A 22,950-nucleotide genomic window follows, 5' to 3' on the forward strand; every position below is an offset into this window, starting at 1 on the left:
CTAGCTTGCATCGGAAAACACCAACTGATCTGATCTGAGATGACCCACTGGAGCCACAGAATACCAAGCTGGCTTGTTTTCACTAATCATAGTTAAGATTAACCACAGTTGACGGTTTCGGCTGATATGCTAAACTGTAGTAAAACTAAAGCAGAAGCAGAAACTTCTGATCTCTCCTTGTGACTGCACTGAAGAAGAGTAAAGGGAAAACGTGGGAGCTTAGCAGGGCAGACTTCTTCTAGCACATTAAGGACTATGTTGTCTCTGAAATACAGAATGACACAACCTTCAGTACATGTTTCCTGGATCTAACAACAATTTGCATCCAGGAAACCATGACCCATTGGTCTTCTCCATTCCAGCAGGTGTCTATAATGCACACCTCCTCTAAGTCCCAGTACTCCTGCTCACCAACCTTGGCCTAGAATCTTTTAGCCTTAGCAATAGCTCTCTCAGGCTATTGATGATCCATGATGGGTTATGCGCTCCCTGGACTCGGCTTCTCCTCTTCCATCTTCCCTCAAGGCAACACACATTATCTTAAGCAGGAAGTGGGGAAGGCACTGCTCTCTATAGTTCTCTCGCTTCTGCTAATCCCCTCAGGAACTAATGGTCCCTTGTTTGCTGATATTCTGTAGCAAGGGATTGTGATCTCTTTATGCTCATCATATACCTCTTCAAAAGAAACCAGCTCTATAAATATCTAAGAGAAAAGCCTGTAATTCTCCTGCCCTTCTTAAACCTTCAGCAGCCTTTTAGAAGTGTTAAAAGTGATTTACTTGAACTCAGGATATAGTTCAAAAGATAGCAAATGAGTATTTATTGATATATTTATGTGTCAACTCCTTAACTGTTCAGTGGTTATTAGTATATTGCTTTAAAAGGCCAGAGTTTCCATAAATTTGTTTACATACAAAACACAAATGTGTAGAAACAAACATCCGTCTCTCACAGAAATGGCTGAAAAATCTTATGGAGCTAATTTGCAGCTAATTCTTTGCCCATTACCTAAGAGACTAACATGTGTGGCAAATGCCAAGGAATTTTGCAACTCCAGATCCTCAGCTCATTTAATAACAACTATAAAAAAAAATACCTTGGCAATCTTTATTCAAATGAGCCTTACCAAAGTCAGGATAGCATATGTAGCAAGATAAGTGTGTGCATAAGTTTTTTGGAGCCAAACTCGGATTCTTTGCAACTGAGGCAGAGCATTTACAATACATAAAAATCTTACTGACTGACCTCAGTATCTAGCCAGCAGCCATCTGTTTTCTGCAAGAACTGGGGCTGAACTACGTGTTCATGGGATTGGATTGTCTGCCATTCTGTCTTTAAATGAAATGCAGCCATGAGAGGCTACCAATCTGATTAGAGCAATGGAAATGTGCCTTTTTCATTCTCATCACCTTACCCCAATTTCCACAATCAGCTGCCCCTAAAGGGTATTGTACTTTTTACCTCACTTGACAAACCACAGTTTGAGAGTATAATTTAGACTGAGAAAATGGCACAATGGAGAGAAAAGGTAAGAAAAACCTCCCATTATCCAACTGCTCTAATCGAATTGGAATGTACTAATGGCTGCATTAATAAAAGCACGTCACAGATTTCCCACATACCAAACACTTTGACCCTAAATCAGTGGAACACATATTTTTCCTACAAGAATGGAAGTGAAGCCATTAACTTATGAAAGACCTACCGGGCAATGTGCGTAGTCACAGGTCCAGAGCATTTGCCTATTTCACTACCATCCTATTCACTCAGTCCTCCTTTCACGATGCCCAAAGCAAAGGGTGTCACTGTGCTTGTTGCCCTGCCATCTCGGCTTCTGCCCCTGTCATGCGGCCCGGCAGCCCTCTACACGTTAGAGGAAATGGTCTGAAATTGGGAGCCTACTCTATGTCTGGAGGCTCCCCGCACAATTCAGAAACCACACAGGAAGAGCAGGCTGCTGGCTTCAGACCTCACCCCACAGAAATCTGTGTTTGATGGACGGGGCTGCTGGAAATGGGACAGGGAGGGCGGGGCCAGCAGCTGCATCTCATGGAGGGCATGAGATGGTGACCACGTGATGGAAAAATGACTGAACAGGGCTTATGGATATTCCTGGAGGGAAGCTGCACGCCATATGCACCAGCACAACAGACATCTGTGTGCCCAACAGAGATTCCTCTCCTGTCCTCTTCAGTCCCTGCACCCAACCTCCAAATTGGCTCCAGAGGGTTGGGGATGCTCAAAAGCAGATTTTAAAAGTGCGCAGAGGGAGGCGAGAGACCAGAGACCCTGCTGCACCAGTGAGATTACACCACTGTAGCTATTAAGTCTTTCAAGTGTGACTATGTACCTATTGGAAAGCGGGTGGCTCTGTGGGTTAAACCACAGAGCCTAGGACTTGACGATCAGAAGGTCAGCGATTGGAATCCCTGCGACGGGGTGAGCTCCCGTTGCTTGGTCCCTGCTCCTGCCAACCTAGCAGTTTGAAAGCACGTCAAAGGGAAAGTAGATAAATAGGTACCGCTCCGGCGGGAAGGTAAACGGCGTTTCTGTGCACTGCTCTAGTTCGCCAGAAGCGGCTTAGTCATGCTGGCCACATGACCCGGAAGCTGTACGCCGGCTCCCTCAGCCAATAAAGCGAGATGAGCGCCGCAACCCCAGAGTCGGCCACGACTGGACCTAATGGTCAGGGGTTCCTTTACCTTTATGTACCTATTGGGCCATACCTCTGACATGACTTGGCCCTCAGATATTTTGCCGTGTATGAAGGCCCAAGCACACAACCAAAAATGGGAATGGAAGTTAAGCCCACGCTAAGAACTCATCCCATCACAAGGCACCATTAACGAGATTCAAGCATCACCATTGAAGCTGCTCCAAATTCCATTGTTGATGAGATGAAGGAAACGTTTCCTACCTTTGGGAACAGCCTGGGTGTGTTTTGCTCCTTTGTCTAACTTGAAATCCAGATACAGCGTCGGAGTGCGGGTATACACCTTGGACTGAACAGCAACAAGGAAAATTTATATCTCAGGAGGAGGAAAATGGGCTGGCAGCATAAAACACATCACAACAAAGAGGGAGTTCACCAGCAGTGGATTTCAATGGAGGATAAGGCTATCAGTTGTAACTTCATGATGACTAAACACTACCTCTAGAACAGTAGCAATCCTATACATGTCTCCTCAGAAATAACTGTCTGCCACTGAGTTAATTTAATGCAAGGGCCTGTAAATTGTGCATGTGTATATATATATATATATTAGGCTGCACTCTTCAAACAATTATAATCTGCATCAGCAGCACAACTGTTCAAAAGAATATTTGAGAGGCTCTTTTGAGGCTAGCCACTAACCATAAAGAAATTGCATGGAGTCAGAACAACAAACATGGTAACGAAGTAAAAACAAAAAAGATGGATATTTACATTCAAGAACTGGAAAGAAGGGGGGTTGGGGGGCTAATTCAACTCTGAATAAGGAGACCTCCTGCTGGCCTCAGTTCTGAAATTCAAAACTCCCACTCCCACCCTGAATCCAAGGAGGTGGCATAGAAAAGTGAAATGTATGAGCAAGATTCACAGCCTCCCATTCAAATAGAAACCATATTCGGACTGTTGCCTTCAAAAAAAATTGCATGAGCAAGGCCTCCAAATGCTCGTGTGTTATTTTTTCCCACATGGTTGCAGCAACAAGATGTTTGAATCCTGAAATGCATAGCCCTTGCATATGTGGTGGGCAGATCTGAAATAGTGCAGGCTGCCTGCGACTTTCAAAGTTGTGTAGAAGAGAGAATTTCAGCTAGCCATTGCAAGCTAAGCTTGCTGAAATTCCCTCTTCTAAACTACTATGAAAAGAACAGGAGGCCTCTCTTCTTTAGTAATAAATAAGAATAAGAATAATTTGTTATTTATACCCCGCCCATCTGGCTGGGTTTCCCCAGCCACTCTGGGCAGCTCCCAACAGAATATCAAAAACACGATAAAAGATCAAACATTAAAAACTTCCCTAAACAGGGCTGCCTTCAGATGTCTTCTAAAAGTCAGGAAGTTGTTTATTTCCTTAATACACAATGGGAGGGTGTTCCATAAGGCGGGTGCCACTACTGAGAAGGCCCTCTGCCTGCTTCCCTGTAACCTCACATCTCGCAATGAGGGAACCGCCATAAGGCCCTCAACGCTGGACCTCAGTGTCCGGGCTGAACGATGGGGGTGGAGATGCTCCTTCATGTATACTGGGCCAAGGCCGTTTAGGGCTTTAAAGGTCAGCACCAACACTTTGAATTGTGCTCAGAAACGTACTGGGAGACAATGTAGGTCTTTCAGCATCAGTGGCTACCTTGCCTGCATTTTACCTAGAACTGTGGCCCTCCAGATGTGGCTGAACTTCAACTCCCATCAGACTCAGCCAACAAGGGCCACCATCAGGGCTGATGGGAGCTAGAGTCCAACTACATTGGGATGGCCACAGATTTTCCATCACTGACCTAGAAGCTGAGAAGCCAAGTACTGTGAAGTCTCAAGGAAATGCTGAAGAATCGTAAAGCAGAGAAAGAGTCTTTATATGGATAAATAGCACTGATTAAACCATTTTTAGGATGGGTGGGCGCGTTCTGCACCATACACGTTTGTACTTCAGCAGGCTTTATCGTACCATCTTATTACTCCTATTGGAACAGGTTCAGGTATGAACATTTCTCTCGGTCCATATGACAAACATGGCATTTTCTCCTGACTGTTCTCTTTCTGATAAAGATCTGCAGGATTTAGAGAGCACTTTGTTTAGTTCTCCTGCAGATACGTTTTTAAAGATTTGCTTTGCTGTCAAGCTCGTGGCTTAATGAAGAGAGACTTCTAAACAGAGAAGGGGGAAATAAAGGAATACTCAGTGCGATAGCTCTGAAAAAAAGCAAAAGCCATCCTACGGATTATTAGGAAAGAGACTGAATATAGAATTGCCAGCATTTTGAATGTGGCCTAAAGTTCAGGTCACTCTATTTCAAAAAGAGATTGAAAAGCTGGAAAACTAGAATTGGAAGAGAGCAATCAACTTAATTGGGGAATATATGAAAGGAAGTACCTTTTCACCCAAATTATAGAATTGGCTGCCATAAAATGCAATGATAGTCAATAGTTTATCTAATCCAGTTTTAAACTTGTCAAACTCATGAAAGATAAATAAACTAATGGCTACTAACCCCAACGTAACTGCAGAACCAATAAGCAATGCAATTAATTTTAACATTTTAAAATATTATGTGGAAATATTATACTTTTGTGTGTGCAAGTCAGTCCTATGGGGCATGTCTGGAGAAAATGAATTTCCTCTAAACAAATTTAATCGGCAAAGTGAGCACAAAGCTATTTCTTTCTCTGTCTTTGCCAGTGTTTTAGTAACCTAATCCTCCAAACCCACACAGACTCCATGGGGCTCAGCAGGGATATTAGGGATTAATTTAGCAAAGAGAGTAACCTCTCACCCCTGGAGGTGTCCCTTTCGGGTAAGACCGGCATTGCAGTCACGGACTAATGCAAGAGGTCTTCAGACATTGTGGTCAGCATTTTTTAAATGAGACACGAGAACGGGAGATATAGTCCAACACGATGTAAACAAAATCTAGAAATCTCTCTGCTCTACTAGAATCATCTTTACTTCTAATAATTTCCATGTAATTCATACCATTATGGTGTGCCTGATACCAACAGCCATTTCTTCTATGACAAGAATGTAAGATCAGCCCTGCTAGGGCACACTTAAGGTCTTTCTAGCCAGTTCTCCCAGTGGTCAACCTGTTGCTTACAGGAAGCCCACAAGGAAATGAGAGCAAAAGACCTCTCCTGCTTGTTGTCCTCAGCAATTGGATTTCAAAGACCTTCCACCTCCAGTTCTGGAGCTAATACAGCTATCTTGGCTAGTAGCCACCAATAGCCTTATTCCGCATGAATCTGTCTACAATCCTTTTAATGTTGTCCAAGCTGGCTGCCATCATTATATCTTGTGGCAGCATAGTTTAGGTATGTGCTGTGTGAAGTCCTTCCTCTTATCTATACCGAATCTCCCAACTAACAACTTTATTGGATGCCCCAATTCTGGGCTTACGAGAGAGGAAGAACATCCTCTCGCAATCCTCTTTGCTACATTTTCCCAATGAATATCCTACATTGCCATCACTCAGATGCCAGGGATTTTGATTATAAGAATTAGTAAAAGCCCTTTATAACTCCGTGCGCAGACATGCCCTAAAGGCATCAGATGAAATGTAATGAAACACAAACTGCACTCTCCAACGGTGCTTGCTTCCAATTATTTTACAAGATCCCCCAAGACCTTTCCTGTGTGTTGAACCTGCCCTGTGAACCTAAACTAAACAACAGTTCATACAACCCAAATCCATGTTGCCTTCTCGTTAGAAAAAGGAATGGCTATTCTTAAAATAAGACACAGGAAAACCAGTTCCCCTCAAACATGAAATTTCAAGCAGCGGTGTCATGTACCAGAGTCAACGTACAAATTGCAATCTTGGGTCAGGAAATGAATCAGAAGTGGAAATGCATCATGTTGAATTTTTTAAAGGGTGCCTTCCGGAAGGCAAAAAGAGGCATTAAATCAAAAATGCCTTTTAAAACAGCACTGCAAAGTACTTATGGAAAGATTTGAAGCCACATGTTGAAAGAATTTATGACTACTTTGGTATGCAAACCCCACTTTGGCTCAACTTGCATACATTTTTTTTCAGTTATTCGTGGTAATAAGGCACCAGCATTAAAATGGTTCAACAAAGCATCTTCAACACGCAGAAAGAGAATTTACGACCGATCTGAAGGTGGTGGGTTTTTCTGTCTGTTATACCTGCACTAGAAAGGGCAGCAACATCCCCTTGGTATGGTCACGATTTCATTAGGCCATACAACTTACATGTGGCATTGATTTGTCTTCGTAATGAATAGCACGTTTGCTAATAAAAACAATGGGAGGAATGCTAGAAGGTGATAAAATTAAAGACATGCAATTGGAAAAGCTTCAGAAAAGTATGCAATGTGAAGTCATCCCTTGAGTTTGCAAACAACATTTACTGTAACTGCAGGCATTATCTTCTTTTTAAAATGTGGGATATATGAATATGGTTAGAACTTGTTGCGTAGCAGTAGCTGGGCAATGAGCCATGCTTACTAATATTACTCAGTCTGTATTCACAGACTTATAGAAGGGACCCCCAAGGCGCATCTAGTCCAGCCCCCCTACAATGCAAAAATTACAGCTAAAGAATTCCACACAAGTCTAAGTAGGTATTATAATGAAAACGAGTAGCTCAAAATATGACCCTGTGATGATCGTAAACATATTTGCTGCTATATTCAGTGTTAACATTTGTGCAGAGGGCGTTTGTGCCGGTGGCAATGCGGTGATGAAGCTTCTGAAGTTAATTGGCTGAACTGATGAGACAATGTGAAATATTCCTATTGGTGAAGCACTAGAAACTGGAGTAACGAGCAGCAGCTGCCTCTCTTTCACAATGGAAGCAGCTTCTAAAATCACTGTTGAAGGTGTAAAGCGAAGTAGAGATTCTTTCATTCCTCCGTCAGAGCTAATGTGTAAAGATAGACCATGATGCCTACCTTATGCCCCCAGTTTATCTGCCATCAGAGTATAATATTTCTGCCATGCCAAATCCTATCTGTCAACGCTGTGTTGGCAGAGTTTTGGGTATATCCTATCCCAAGCACTTACATCATGCCTGCACAACTGGCTAACCCACCAAGCCAAACACAGCCCATCATCTATAATTGTGGCTCAGCAGTGGCTTGATGAGCCTTTTTTAGCTTATCTGTTTGAGACTATAAAAGACAACTAATAACAACAAACCCCACATGGCTCATGGATTGTGTTCAGTCTGATGGATCCCAAAATTGAGCACAATGAATTAGTTGTTGTGGCAACAATGCTTTCAGTATGGGCTCATTAAACGCATGGAAAATGCTACAAATAGTATTTAAGATGCACAAAGTGGATTAAGTATTTCCTTTATGGGTGTTATTTACCCCAGGAACTTACAAATACTGATCTAATACAGTGGCACCTCTGGTTACGAACTTAATTCATTCTGGAGGTCCGTTCTTAACCTGAAACTGTTCTTAACCTGAGGTTAAGCTAATGAGGCCTCCCGCTGCCACCATGCTGCCTGTGCGCAATTTCTGTTCTCATCCTGAGGTAAAGTTCTTAACCCAAGGTACTACTTTCCAGGTTAGCGGTGTCTGTAACCCGAAGTGTTTGTAACCTGAGGTACCACTGTATAGTAAAATGAAGTTTGCTAGAGCGATTGTTTTTTCTAAAGTCCAACTTTAAACATACTTTTTTCTATAGTGTAGAATATTAGTTTCCAGGCAACTCAGGATTAACTGAGCCACAGTCAAGTGCTCACCCAGGGGCTCTCTATTTTAATTGGCTCCTCACCCAGTTCACGCAGCTACAGTAGCTGTTCCCAGAATTCATTGCTGCTGGACATGCCCATGAGCATCTAAAGCCAAGCGCTGACATCTTAGGTGAGCATGCTGAGTCTGCAGAAATTTTCATCCAAGTAGGCATCTGCCATCCCTCTGCATCTGAAACTTTGTACCAAACATCTGATCAACTGACTCCACCCAGAAGTAGGGCATCATCCAGCTGTCAAACTGCCAAGGGTAGGTTGCAAATAGGATGCAGATTGTTTTAGTGCTTTAGGTCTGCAAATAGCCAAAGCTTTCATTTCCTCATGAAACTTTTTCGAGTTCTTCCACCTGGAAGACTTTCAGCAATTGTTTAAGGAATGAAAAATGCAGTGCAGGTAATAAATGTAAAAACAGAGTAATGTGTCTCTCTGGTATAGCGTGTCTACATAAATTATTTTAATGCACCACAGAATGTGTGTATTTTCTTCATCTTGCCAGGTAATATCAGACTGATAAATCAGCTATGCTCTTTCTAGATGTACCAGACTAGGCTTTTGAAAATTGTGGTCCAGGAGGAATCTGGCCTGACGGGTGCATTTTACACAGCTTCAGCCACAGAAATAGAGCATCACCTAAGAAGCTGTGCTGTTAACTGTTGGGGACAACCTTGGCCAACCTCTTCAGATATGAGGCTGAATTATTGGGAAATAAAAATTATACAGACTCTGGAGTGGGGGGCTGATTAAAAAAGGATGCCTTGTGGGAGGAGAAACCAGATTATACATTATTATTTTATTTGTACCCTGCCCATCTGACTGGGTTGCCATATACAAACACATAATAAAACATGAAAAACTTCCCTATACGGGTCTGCCTTCAGGTGTCTTCTAAAGGTTGTATAGTTACAACCTTGGCTTCTGAAGAGATGGCGTTCCGCAGAGTAGACCCTCTGCCTGCTTCCCTGTAACCTCACTTCTCACAGTGGGGGAACTGCCAGTTCCATGACGAAAGGTTTTAAGGATACAGGAAAACATAGGTCTACTGGGCCGGACCACTGACTCTAGGTTGGTGGTTCTCCAGGGTTTCAAGACAGGGCAAGTTAGCAACCCTAACCTGAAGTGCCGGTCATTGAGCAAAGCAGATGGCCCTTCCCCATATTGAATCTCCCACTCTAGCCTTGCTTTGACATTGTTCTTCCTAGAATTCTCACCAAATGCCACAACTGAAATGAGAAATAAGGCTGAGCGGCCTCTAAGCTAACAGTGGGCTATGGAGGAATGCCTGGGCAAGACAGCCCATCTGCTACTCTGCTTCTGCACAGGCTCAGTTAATAAAACAAAGAAGTGGAATGTAGAGGCAGAGCCCAGGGGTCAGGGGTCAGCTCCGAAAGTGTGGGGTGGGCTTAAGTGTTCTGTGTGGGGCCAGCTGGAACTGGCTGAGCAAGCTGTGCGGCTTGTTTTCCCTCTGTAACCTTTCCTGATTGGAAGTGGCTGTTGGTTCACTGCAAGAACAAAGGCGTCCGGCTTCCTTTGCGAGCCACATTCCAGTATATCACCAAGGCATGCCTCGACAGTATATAGGATGAGACTCGCTCACTTATTTTATGTGCTTCTAGATGGGCCACAGCAAGGCAGCTTGTTAAAAAGAAGGAAAAAAACCCCAATAAAATGCTTGCTTGAAATACCAAGATTACGACCCTTGAGACTCAACCTCCTCCGACAAGGCCCCAGCTCCTTTTCTCCCTTGCCGTAAGAACAAACCACGGCTTGACTATACAGGCACTGCTTCCTGAAAGTGAGATGCTATTAATAATAATTCATACATCTCACAGCATCTCACTGACAGTAAAAACACTTTCCAGAAAGGTAAGCAAAAGGGATGATATCCCATACAATTACATCCTCTTAAAACTAAAGGCTCAGTCATTCAGATCCCTACAAATGGCAGATGTAGCACGACTGGCCTGCTTGTTTTCCACTTGTCTGACCCTGAGGGGTTACATAATTAACTAGCTGAAACATGTAACTTCAGTGAATTGGAATTTTAAGCATATGACAGGTTTCGGGGAAACATACAGCCAGAAAACATTTGCTAAAGACAATGACGGTGCCTGTAGTCTCCACCCCCATCGTTCTGCCCAGACACTGTGGTCCAGCTCCGAGGGCCTTCTAGTGGTTCCCTCACTGCGAGAAGTGAGGTTATAGGGAACCAGGCAGAGGGCCTCCTTGGTAGTGGCGCCCGCCCTGTGGAACGCCCTCCCATCAGATGTCAAGGAAATAAACAACTACCTGACTTTTAGAAGACATCTAAGGCAGCCCTCTTTAGGGAAGTTTTAAATGTTTGCTGTTTTATCGTGTTTTTAATATTCTGTTCGGAGCCGCCCAGAGTGGCTGGGGAAACCCAACCAGATCGGCAGGCTATAAATAAATAAATTATTATTATTATTATTATTACTATTATTATTATCTAGCATAAGCCTTGGATAGCCACCCCCAACCTGGTGCTCTCCTGAGGTCATTGGACTCCAACTCCCATCACCCCAAGCCATTGGCCATACTGGCTAGGACTGATGGGCCTTGTAGTCGAAAATGTCATTTGGTTGGGGAAGGTTGAACAGTACACATCTTTTTGTGGCAGTAGGGCTGCACTGAAGGAGCACCGTGTGGGAATTGCCCTCATATCGCCATCGTGAGCAATGTGGCTTTCGTTCTAGCCAGCGGCTCTGTTCAGGAGGAGGAGGAGGGAGAGCACAGTTTCCTCCACCACTGAGCTGGCTACAGGCCTTTCATGCAAACAAATCTAAGTGCATAGGTCACAGAGTTCCTTTGCAAGCAGATCCTTTTGTATATAAGGGCTCTTTCCATTCCACTTTTTCCTTGCCAACAGATTAGCTTTCCAAGGAAGTATAGTAGTGTGGACTCCTTCCCCAATAGCATGTGGACTACATAAACACAAGGAGTACACAGTAACTTGCCCCGTAATCTTACTGCTCTTATCAGAGAAGGAAAAGTCACTCACAAACACCCTCAATTCGCCCTGCCGTGGCTTTACCTTCCCCTCCCCCCTCCCGAAGGTATAGTTAAGACAAGGGGCTCACTTTTTAAAAGGCTGCAGGTTGTGCTAAGCCATAAGATAACTATCAGAACTGTTCAGTTTTTTTTTAAAAAAGAGCTCTCTTTTCGCTAGTTTGTCAGCAAATGTGTTTACCTTTACGCCCAGCGCCTCTCCTGAAATGACGGACACACTCACACCGTTCTGTGAAGGCTTGGGGATTTCTTCCTTTTTGAGTTCTTGGTATTGGGGTTCAATCATTTTCTCAGAGCTTCTCAGGTTGACCCAAAGCTGCAGGCCATGGGCTGGCTCCTCAGTGCAAGGCATCTCTGCATGGAGAATGCCACGGCCGGCTGTCATCCACTACATACCAAAAGGTAAAGGAGAAGGTGAGAGAACAGAAATATTTTGCTTTGCAGAAGCTGAAGTAAAGCATAAACTCAATTCCTAGTCCCCTCCCCCCAAATTGCACACACGATCCAGTGTTTTGCTCAAAGCTGGCAACTCCACCTTCCATTATTTAGCCAAAGCGGAACAAGATGCAAAAATACAGGTCTAATAATTTGTTATGCTATTAGCTAAAAATAATCCATGAGTTTTAAACACTTAGGAAACAAAAAGTTTCATGACGGATTGTGGTATGATGGGAATTGACCCAGAATGTAAATATCCTAGGGCTTCAATAATCCTATGCACGCTTACCTGGGAGTAAGGCCCCACTGAACTTCATGGGGCGTATGTCTAAATCAAGGTTTCCCAAGCTTGGGTCTCCAGCTCTTTTTTGGACTACAACTCCCATCATCCCTAGCTAGCAGGACCAGTGGTGAGGGATGGTGGGAATTGTAGTCCAAAAACAGCTGGAGAGTCAAGCTTGGGAAACCCTGGTGTAAATAGACATGCATAGGGTTGCATTAAAGGTCTTTAGAAATGTTGTATTAGAATGAATTGGATTCGGAACCTTTAACATCATCTGTAACAGGAATAGGCTAACCTGTGACCCCCCCTCCCCAGATGTTGCTGAAGTCTAACCAGACTTCTCCAATGACTAAGGATGGGGGGGGTTGTCACAGGTTAACTACCCCGTCTACAGTATCAGTCTCCACTCTTTTCAGATCTAGGTCCCATCTTCAATCCCAAACTGAAGCCACTTTAATCCTTTTTCTGTTTAGGATGACCAAATGCAGTGGAAGGCAAAGCTCCTATCTGGCGAAGTTTATACAGAAGAGGATGTTTGGGCCGGGTAGGAAAAACCGCATCTCACAAAACTCCCTCTTCTGCAAACAATTCAAGGCAGTGGAGCTCTCCTCTACTCCCGGATACCTAAATAGCTCCCCAACCTCATCTCTTTCAAACAAACTTAACAGAGTGGTGGTACCACCACTGTAACCCATCTCAAACTGGGATGCATGGAATCCTGAAGTCCAATGGTTTGCTCCAGGGGGTAGGATCCTGTGATACTCCAGATGTTGTTGTACCACAAACTCCCATCATCCCTGACCCACTGGCCATGGCAGGCTGCTGGCAATCTGAGTCCCAACAAAATCTGGAGGGGTGGAGAGGTCACAGGCTCCTCATTACAGAAATCAGTGTACAGTGGTACCTCGGGTTAAGTACTTAATTCGTTCCGGAGGTCCGTTCTTAACCTGAAACTGTTCTTAACCTGAAGCACCACTTTAGCTAATGGGGCCTCCTGCTGCCGCTGCGCAGCCAGAGCACGATTTCTGTTCTCATCCTGAAGCAAAGTTCTTAACCTGAGGTACTATTTCTGGGTTGGCAGAGTCTGTAACCTGAAGTGTCTGTAACCTGAAGCGTATGTAACCCGAGGTACCACTGTACTAGGAAGACAACAGGGGGGGGGGAATACACTGCAAAACTTCTAGTCTTCAAAACCAATTTCAAAGTGAAAGGGCAAGACAGGGCAACCTCCGTTCTCATCACTTCAGCTTACCTGCAGATCTCCTGGATTCAGTCTACCTGCGTGGCCACAGAAGTCTTCATGGGCCATGGAGCCGCCTGCCAGTAAGTATGTTACCTGAGAAAGAGAAGATTTAGAGCATCAGGGAAGCCCAACCTCACAGCAGGTTTTATAGCCTCATCTGACAATCATGAAGGCATTTGTTCCAATGGAGTTTGTAGTCTGAAGCCCAGTGAACTGTAATCTAAATGACATTGTTTCTTTCCAAACATGGGACAAAGCCTTATGAGACTTACAATAACATTTCCAGTAAAAATACAGTTTAAAACAAGCAAGCAAGCAAGCAAAAACAACAACAACAACAAACCCACAGAGCAAATAAATATTGGGTATAATTCAGCCAGTTAACATTTTAGAATCTTATTGATTTAAACAGGAGAGTTAGACAGATTGTTAATGTTTTCCCACTGAAATCAATGGCACTACACTGTACTGTATTGATCCCCATGGTATATCGTGGTATCCCTAAGACAGAGACATTCTGTTTTTCATTTAAACTAGACATGGTAGACCCCTTCATGGATCACTGCCTTGCCGTGGCGAAGGGGCTTGAAGAACTCAAAGAAGCTATGAACTATGCCGAGCAGGGCACCCAAGATGAACAGGTCATAGTGGAGAGTTTTGACCAAACGTGATCCACCTGGAGGAGGAACCGGCAAGCCACTCCAGTATCTCTGCCAAGAAAACTCCATGGACAAAGACAACAGGCATATAAAAGTTATGACGCTGGAAGATGAGCCCCTCAGGTCGGAAGGCGTCCAACATGCTACTGGGGAAGAGCAGAGGACAAGTACAAGTAGATCCAGAGCTGATGAAGCGGCTGGGCTAAAGCCGAAAGGACGTTCAGTTGCGGATATGCCTGGAAGTGAAAGGAAAGTCCAATGCTGTAAAGAAAAATATTGCATAGGAACCTGGAATGTAAGAACCATGAACCTGGGTAAGTTGGATGTGGTCAAAAATGAGATGGCAAGAATAAATATTGACATCCTGGGCATCAGTGAACTAAAATGGACGGGAATGGGCGAATTCAGTTCGGATGACCATCATATCTACTACTGTGGGCAAGAAACCCGCAAAAGAAATGGAGTGGCCCTCATAGTCAACAAAAGAGTGGCGAAAGCAGTACTGGGATGCAATCTCAAAAATGATAGAATGATCTCGATACGAATCCAAGGCAGACCTTTTAACATAACAGTAATCCAAGTTTATGCACCAACTACTGGTGCTGAAGAAACTGAAATCGACCAATTCTATGAGGACTTACAAGACCTTATAGAAGTGACACCAAAGAAGGATGTTCTTCTCATTATAGGGGATTGGAATGCTAAAGTAGGGAATCAAGAGATAAAAGGAACAACTGGCAAGTTTGGCCTTGGAGAGCAAAATGAAGCAGGGCAAAGGCTAATAGAGTTCTGTCAAGAGAACAAGCTGGTCATCACAAACACGCTTTTCCAACAACACAAGAGACGACTCTACACGTGGACATCACCAGATGGGCAGCATCGAAATCAGATTGATTATATTCTCTGCAGCCAAAGATGGAGAAGCTCAATACAGTCAGCAAAAACAAGACCTGGAGCTGACTGTGGCTCAGATCATCAGCTTCTTATAGCAAAATTCAAGCTTAAACTGAAGAAAGTAGGAAAAACCACTGGGCCAGTAAGATACAAACTAAATCAAATCCCTTATGAATACACAGTGGAAGTGAGGAACAGGTTTAAGGATTTAGATTTCCTAGACAGAGTGCCTGAAGAACTATGGATGGAGGCTCGCAATATTATACAGGAGGCAGCAACGAAAACCATCCCAATGAAAAGGAAATGCAAGAAAGCAAAGTGGCTGTCCAATGAGGCCTTACAAATAGCGGGGGAGAGAAGGCAAGCAAAATGCGATGGAGATAGAGAAAGATACAGGAAATTGAATGCAGATTTCCAAAAAATAGCAAGGAGAGACAAGAAGGCCTACTTAAACGAGCAATGCAAAGAAATAGAGGAAAACAACAGAATGGGAAGAACCAGAGATCTGTTCAAGAAAATTGGAGATATGAAAGGAACATTTCGTTCAAAGATTGCCATAATAAAGGACAAAAGTGGTAAGGACCTAACAGAAGCAGAAGACATCAAGAAGAGGTGGCAACAATACACAGAGGAATTATACCAGAAAGATATGGATGTCTCGTACACCCCAGGTAGTGGGGTTGCTGAGCTTGAGCCAGACATCCTGGAGAGTGAAGTCAAATGGGCCTTAGAAAGCACTGCAAATAACAAGGCCAGTGGAAGTGATGGTATTCCAGCTGAACTATTTAAAATTTTAAAAGATGATGCTGTTAAGGTGCTACACTCAATATGCCAGCAAGTTTGGAAAACTCAGCAGTGGCCAGAGGATTGGAGAAGATCAGTCTACATCCCAATCCCAAAGAAGGGCAGTGCTAAAGAATGCTCCAACTACCGCACAATTGCACTCATTTCACACGCTAGCAAGGTTATGCTTAAAATTCTACAAGGAAGGCTCAAGCAGTATGTGGACCGAGAACTCCCAGAAGTACAAGCTGGATTTAGAAGAGGCAGAGGAACCAGAGACCAAATTGCAAACATGCGCTGGATTATGGAGAAAGCTAGAGAGTTCCAGAAAGACATCTACTTCTGCTTCATTGACTATGCAAAAGCCTTTGACTGTGTCGACCACAGCAAACTATGGCAAGTTCTTAAAGAAATGGGAGTGCCTGATCACCTCATCTGTCTCCTGAGAAATCTCTATGTGGGACAAGAAGCTACAGTTAGAACTGGATATGGAACAACTGATTGGTTCAAAATTGGGAAAGGAGTACGACAAGGCTGTATATTGTCTCCCTGGTTATTTAACTTATATGCAGAATTCATCATGCGAAAGGCTGGGCTGGATGAATCCCTAGCCGGAATTAAGATTGCTGGAAGAAATATCAACAACCTCAGATATGCAGATGACACAACCTTGATGGCAGAAAGTGAGGAGGAATTAAAGAACCTTTTATTGAGGGTGAAAGAGGAGAGCGCAAAATATGGTCTGAAGCTCAACATCAAAAAAACGAAGATCATGGCCACTGGTCCCATCACCTCCTGGCAAATATAAGGAGAAGAAATGGAGGCAGTGAGAGATTTTACTTTCTTGGGCTCCATGATCACTGCAGATGGTGACAGCAGCCACGAAATTAGGAGACGCCTGCTTCTTGGGAGGAAAGCAATGACCAACCTAGACAGCATCTTAAAAAGTAGAGACATCACCTTGCCAACAAAGGTCCGTATAGTAAAAGCTATGGTTTTCCCAGTAGTGATGTATGGAAGTGAGAGCTGGACCATAAAGAAGGCTGATCGCCGAAGAATTGATGCTTTTGAATTATGGTGCTGGAGGAGACTCTTGAGAGTCCCATGGACTGCAAGAAGATCAAACCTATCCATTCTGAAGGAAATCAGCCCTGAGTGCTCACTGGAAGGACAGATCGTGAAGCTGAGGCTTCAATACTTTGGCCACCTCATGAGAAGAGAAGACTCCCTGGAAAAGACCCTGATGTTGGGAAAGATGGAGGGCACAAGGAGAAGGGGACGACAGAGGACGAGATGGTTGGATAGTGTCTTCGAAGCTACAAACATGAGTCTGACCAAACTGCGGGAGGCAGTGGAAGACAGAAGTGCCTGGCGTGCTCTGGTCCATGGGGTCACGAAGAGTCGGACACGACTAAACGACTAAACAACAACAACAACAGACATGGTAGAATGATATCCTGCATACTTATTGTACAAACTAAAAGCAACACTGGGAGAGAGGGGGAGGCATAGATGAGCGGCACTGAAAGAAAATAAAATGAATGTACCTTAAGGGACAAATCATATTGCTAGTGAAAGAATGAACGGGGGAAAATAGGTGTGATTTTCTCACAAATATTTACTTGGACTGTATTCCTACACAGTCACACTGGTGAGATCCTAATAAATTCCTGGGTGGTTTTCATTTTTTTTACTTTTGTGTACCTATAAATGTATTCCCTATTACCCACTGGATTTGATAATGCATCATTCGCTTAAAAAGCCGGTGATCTTTAAAGAGATTTTCCCTGCAAGTCTTGTGTTCACTAAGAAGTCATTTTGCCCTGCACAAACTCATCCTTACCTCTACTGCTGCTGAGCAGTGCCGCCTGCTGGCGGGATGTAAGAAATGTTCCACAATCTGTCACAGCAAAAGCATTAAGAAGAGTCTGGCATGACCTTAAAGATGAGCAAGTCTTTTTGTAGCATAGCCTTTTTCAGACTCCATAGTCAGGCCATAGTAGAACTGCTAAGTCTTTAAGGTACTGTAAGAGGGTTGGTGAGGTTTTTTGGTAATTCTAGAATTTTTACAGATATTTAAAAGATTTATACACTGCTATTCAGGGAAACCTCACTAAGCGCTGTACATAATAACGTTTGCAACAGGAAGCATCCATTAAAACTGTAGAATAAGACAGCAAAGACACGGGCTGTGTACACACCATGTATTTAAAGCACAAGAATCCTGGCAAATGTTTGCGAAGGGTTCTGGGAATAGTAGTTCTGTGAAGGGTAAACTACAGTTGCCAGGAGTCTCCGGGGGGAGCCATGTGCTTGAAATGTAGGACGTTAAATGTATTTTACTGATTTCCCACTGTAATTAAAAAGAAAGACAGACCGTAAACAGGAATACAGTCTGCCATAATTGCATGCGCATTTGTGGGAGAGGCCACTCAACAGAAAAGGCATAAAAGGGTGCAGCGTTTCTATGAAATTGCTTGCCAGACGGAGCTTTCGTGTGTTTAGCTAGCCTTTCCATTAATGTGACTTGTCCACACCTTTGGTCTCCATAGCAAGATAATCAGACTTTTCTGGTTTGGGGCTATGAGTTGCCGTGCTGCTAATAAAAGATAGAGAATTCGTTCACTGTAAAGAAGGTATCTCTGCTATTTCAAGGCAAGGTGCTTCTTGAATAGCCTGGGCTTTCTGAGAGGGCAATGTAGGCCACTTCAACTGGAATATAGGAATAAGAGACAGTGGGCAGCCTCTGTAGGCTCTTCTGTTTTCTCTCTCTCCTCCCCGCAGGGGAAGAGATCTCACAGAACCAGCCAAACAAACAACTCTTTAATGAGTCTCATGTGAGGCCTGTCATGGGTTGAGGCCCAAGTCAGCTGGCCTCAGGAACATAGCAAGCTGCCTTCTACAGAATCAGATCACTGGTCAGCTAGCTTAGTATTGTCTACACTGAGTGACAACAACCCTCCAGGGTTTCAGACAGGGATTCTCTCTCCCAGCCTTACCTGAAGATGCCATTGGGGACCGAACCTGCTACCTTCTGCATGCAAACCAGAGGCTCTATCCCTTGAGCTGTGGACCATTCCCAAACTATCTACTATAGCAATGGTAAAAACCGGCAGACATAGGCAAGCATGCCTTAATAACTTACAGTTTCAAAACCTCGGTGAGGATGATCAGGAAATCCAGCCGGTTTTCCTCCTTTGAACTCATCAAGCAGCAGAAACGGATCCAGATTTTTCAACTGAAAATTAAAACAGCAAGAATTATTATTTTTTTAAGTGACTTGCTTGAGAGAGACCATGTACATCTGAACTTGTGTGGTCCTGTTCTCCAAGTCACACCCACTCAATGAGGATGAAAGTGCTTTTTAAGAAAGCTGTCAAGGCTTTTGGGGCAAGCCTCTCACCCTGACTCAGTGCCAGCTCTTGTTCTGACATGCCCCCGTGTTTAATCTGTGCTAGTATTTTATTGTTATTGGTGTCATTTTAGTGATAATTTATTTTACTCAGATCGCAAGCTGCTCTGTAAAAAATGGGCGATAAATCTGTTGGGTGAGTTCAATGCTAAATCCTATGCAGCAGTGGAACACAAAGATGTTGGACACAGTGGGTTTACATTGTCATAAAATGCATAATAACGATGATAATGATAGGCAGAGTTTGGGGCATGGCACAAGGGTCTTAGGTTGCAATCAAAACCCTTCCTGAATTCAACAAGATTTATTTCTAAGTTAACATGGAAGTTTATGTCAGTATACTATGCTTGCTCAAGTCAGTCCTGCCCCCAATGCTCCAAAGAAGTGACATTAAATTAAACTCTCCCACTGAAGTCAATGGAGAATGCCAAACGATTGCACCCATTCCCTCTATAGCCCCACCCATAGGAGACCACCTGCAAAGCACACCACTGATGTTCACAGCCTTAGCCAGGGAACACCTAACTCATCTATCAAGGCACACAGCATGGGGTTACCTTACTCCATCTACAGCCCCCAGGTAAGCATCTCAGGAGAAAGATGCTTTGCTCAAACCATCTACAGCAGCTCCAGGTAAAGGGTATGAAATTGCAGAGTGGGAAGATTCTCTGCCTCAAAACCAAGCTACAAACTTGTGTGTTGTAGTGGTTAGTGTGTTGATCTAGGCCCTGGGTGGACAGGGTTCAAATCTCCCACAGCCATGGAAGCTCACTGGGTTTATCTGGGGCCAGTCAGTCACTCTCAGCCTAGCCTACCTCGCAGGGTTGTTCTGTTCAGGACTCAATTCAAGTTAACTGGTAAAGAATTTGGGAACTACCGACATAATCGCCAGAAGGGGAGAGTACCCATGTTGATAAAGGTAAAGGTAAAGGACCCCTGACAGTTAAGTCCAGTCACAGATGATTCTGGGGTTGCGGCGCTCATCTCGCTTTACAGGCCAAGGGAGCCAGCATTTGTCCGCAGACAGTTTTCCCAGGTCACGTGGCCAACATGACTAAGCCGCTTCTGGCGCAACGGAACACGGAAACCAGAGCAGCGCACGGAAATGCCTTTTACCTTCCTGCCGGAGCAGTACCTATTTATCTACTTGCACTTTGGGCGTGCTTTCGAACTGCTAGGTTGGCAGGAGCAGGGACTGAGCAACGGGAGCTCACCCCGTCGCGGGGATTCGAACCGCCGACCTTCTGATCAGCAAGCTCTGTGGTTTAACCCACAGCGCCACCGCACCTTATGTCTTTCAAGTTATCAGTGGACCATGGAGATGACAGTATATAGAAAAGAATCTGCTTTACACAGGGGTGGCTAATCCTTTTATGGGCCTGAGGTGCCACACACTTGCATGAGCATGCAGATCACCTGAGGCAGAGGCTATGGCTCTGCTCATTATTGATCTGATGACAAGGAGGGTGTGGTCTTCGTATGAACCAGGTTGCTAGGTGGAGAGGTTTAAATCTACTTTTAAAAATAATACACTTTTTTGCTGCCACTGTGAAACCTGGTAGGATTTGAGGGAGGTGGGGATAAAAATAAGCTGGGGGGGGGGGCTTCATCAGGTCCCCGACTTAGCCACCCCTGTGTTACACTCCCCATCAAACACCCTAGTGTACATACACCAATAGCAAGGTACTTAAAGAACCCAAGGTACAAATTTGTGCCTACTAGTTTAATGGACTTGTATCTCACCTTTCTTCTACAAGGAGCTCAAGGTGGCGTACATGGTTCATCTGCCCCTCCTCATTCAATCCCCACAACAACCTTATGAGGTAGGTTAGGCTGAGAGGCTGTAACTGGCCCAAGGTCACCCAATGAGCTTAATGGCCAAATGGGCATTTGAACCCTCTAAGGCCATGGTTCCCAATGTGGGGCACACGACCCACAGTGGGGCAATTTGATTTTTAAAGGGGGCAATTCGAGAATGAGTTATTAACAATTAATGGCCTTTTAGGCTTCCTCCACATTTTTGAATAATAAGAATTATATGTCACAGGGAGGGGGCATCAGGATTTTAGAGATGCTTAGGTGGGGCATGGCCAAAAAAAGGTTGCGTACCACTGCTCTAAGGTAAGATTTTAAATATATATAGTGTGTGTGTGTGTGTGTGTGTGTGTGTGTGTGTAAAAGAGGAAGGGAAAGGGATAGGCAATGAGGGAAGGGGGTGACACAAAATATCAGGTACCCTTAGCCACCCCTTAACACCACATAGGTGTGACAATTTTGGATGACCAGGAGCTGGCTAGGTTGGTGGGAGTTTTAGTCCGAAATGACTGGTGGGCACCAAGTTGGCCAAGGCTGCATTAGGGCATCATGTGAAACAGAAACAACCAGCGCCTTACCTCAGGCCTCCCAATGCTTCTGCGAACCCGAGCACCAACTCCTTCCGCCTGTTCCCTGCTCAGCACCGTTTTGACAACTTTCCTTGCAGCCATCCTTGGGGAAACAGCACCAAGTCCTAAAAAGAAACCTCACACCACCTGCCCAAAAGAAGACGTGCATCTTAAATAGCGTCCAGCCACAATCTCTCTCTCTGGGCCGGAAGGCATCAGAGTCAGGCAAAGGGGCGACACGCTCCCTTTAGCAAATGGATTTTCTTTTCAACTAGTCAGTGGTTTTAAGCTGGCAATCCTATGCACTTTACCTAAAGAGCTAGCCCTACGGAACTCACCGGGACTTACCCCTGAGGACATGCATAGGCTCGCACAATTGCTTTGCTCCCCTTTGCAAATATGCCCATCAGAAGTTTGCTTTGCTTTCTTAATTCCCGCCCTCCCACAAATAAAGTGAACTTTATCATGGTCCCGCAGCTGTTCCCTTTCTTCTCTCCACTATCGGCTCCCTACCTTCTCCCCGATCTGAGATGGACAAACCCGGCAGAAAACGCTGCTTGCTGAAGTGCTGGGGAAAAGAGCAAGCTCGGTATGACTCAGCAAATCACTAGACTTTCTTTTTTACAAAAACATAACGTGTAAAGAAAACAAACAGGAGGGCCGGATACAGCAAATACAATAGCGCTAAGGGCGTGGGCGAGTTGCATAAAGCTGCTAGTCGAAGCAGACTCAGTGCAGGTTTACTCAAGCGCAAACCCCGCTGTGTTCCAACCGGGCTTACTCCCGGGTAAGCGGTGCATCGGATCCCGGCAGCTCCGATGGGACTAAGTGACATTTACTCCCGAGGAACGAGAGAGGCGTTTGGGATTCCGCTCCAAAGGCGGCGCTCGAGTCCACCTGCCACCGCGATCATTATAAAGCGCAAATACTGTATTATTATGCAAAGGAAGGATCGCCCTTTCCAAAGGATAGGAGCTCCCGGACAAAGTGCTCCCGCCCATTTCTAAAATTGGCTGTGCCCCGCCCCTTATTGTCCAAACGAGCAGGGCAGCCACCCTATCGGCTTTTAGGAGGCGGGACCTCCGAGAGCGCCTTTTGTAAACAAGGGAAGGCGAGTTACAGATAGGTAGCCGTGTTGGTCTGCCATAGTCAAAACAAAAAAATTTTTTCCTTCCAGTAGCACCTTAAAGACCAACTAAGTTAGTTCTTGGTATGAGCTTTCGTGTGCATGCACACTTCTTCAGATAGGGAAGGCGAGGCGTGTTTGTGATTCCCTCCGTTGCCCGGGAGGCATTTCCGGTCTGGAAATTAATCCCCGCCTTCCTCCCGGCACACAGCTGGGTTGCATAAAGGAGACATGCACCAGAAGAAGGGATCTGGCAGGATCAGATCCAGTCGCACGC

The 22,950-nt window shown here is 44.6% G+C and overlaps 1 protein-coding gene across 1 annotated transcript in view; it reads right to left on the bottom strand.

Annotated features, from left to right (window-relative positions):
* PIR (pirin) overlaps positions 1-22,556 on the bottom strand; it is a 32,308-nt gene extending 9,752 nt beyond the window's left edge. The window contains exons 1-6 of the mRNA XM_083612199.1: positions 22,061-22,556; positions 21,557-21,694; positions 18,897-18,989; positions 13,425-13,508; positions 11,633-11,839; positions 2,918-3,002 (exon numbers count right to left, since the gene is read on the bottom strand). Coding sequence (XP_083468325.1) covers positions 2,918-3,002; positions 11,633-11,839; positions 13,425-13,508; positions 18,897-18,989; positions 21,557-21,649 — 562 coding nt within the window. The 5' untranslated portion in view covers positions 21,650-21,694; positions 22,061-22,556. The remainder of the gene's footprint in view (positions 1-2,917; positions 3,003-11,632; positions 11,840-13,424; positions 13,509-18,896; positions 18,990-21,556; positions 21,695-22,060) is intronic.
* Positions 22,557-22,950: the final 394 nt, after the last annotated feature.

The sequence above is a fragment of the Podarcis filfolensis genome, assembly GCF_964270895.1.
Source record: "Podarcis filfolensis genome assembly, chromosome: 4".
Classification (NCBI taxonomy): domain Eukaryota; kingdom Metazoa; phylum Chordata; class Lepidosauria; order Squamata; family Lacertidae; genus Podarcis; species Podarcis filfolensis.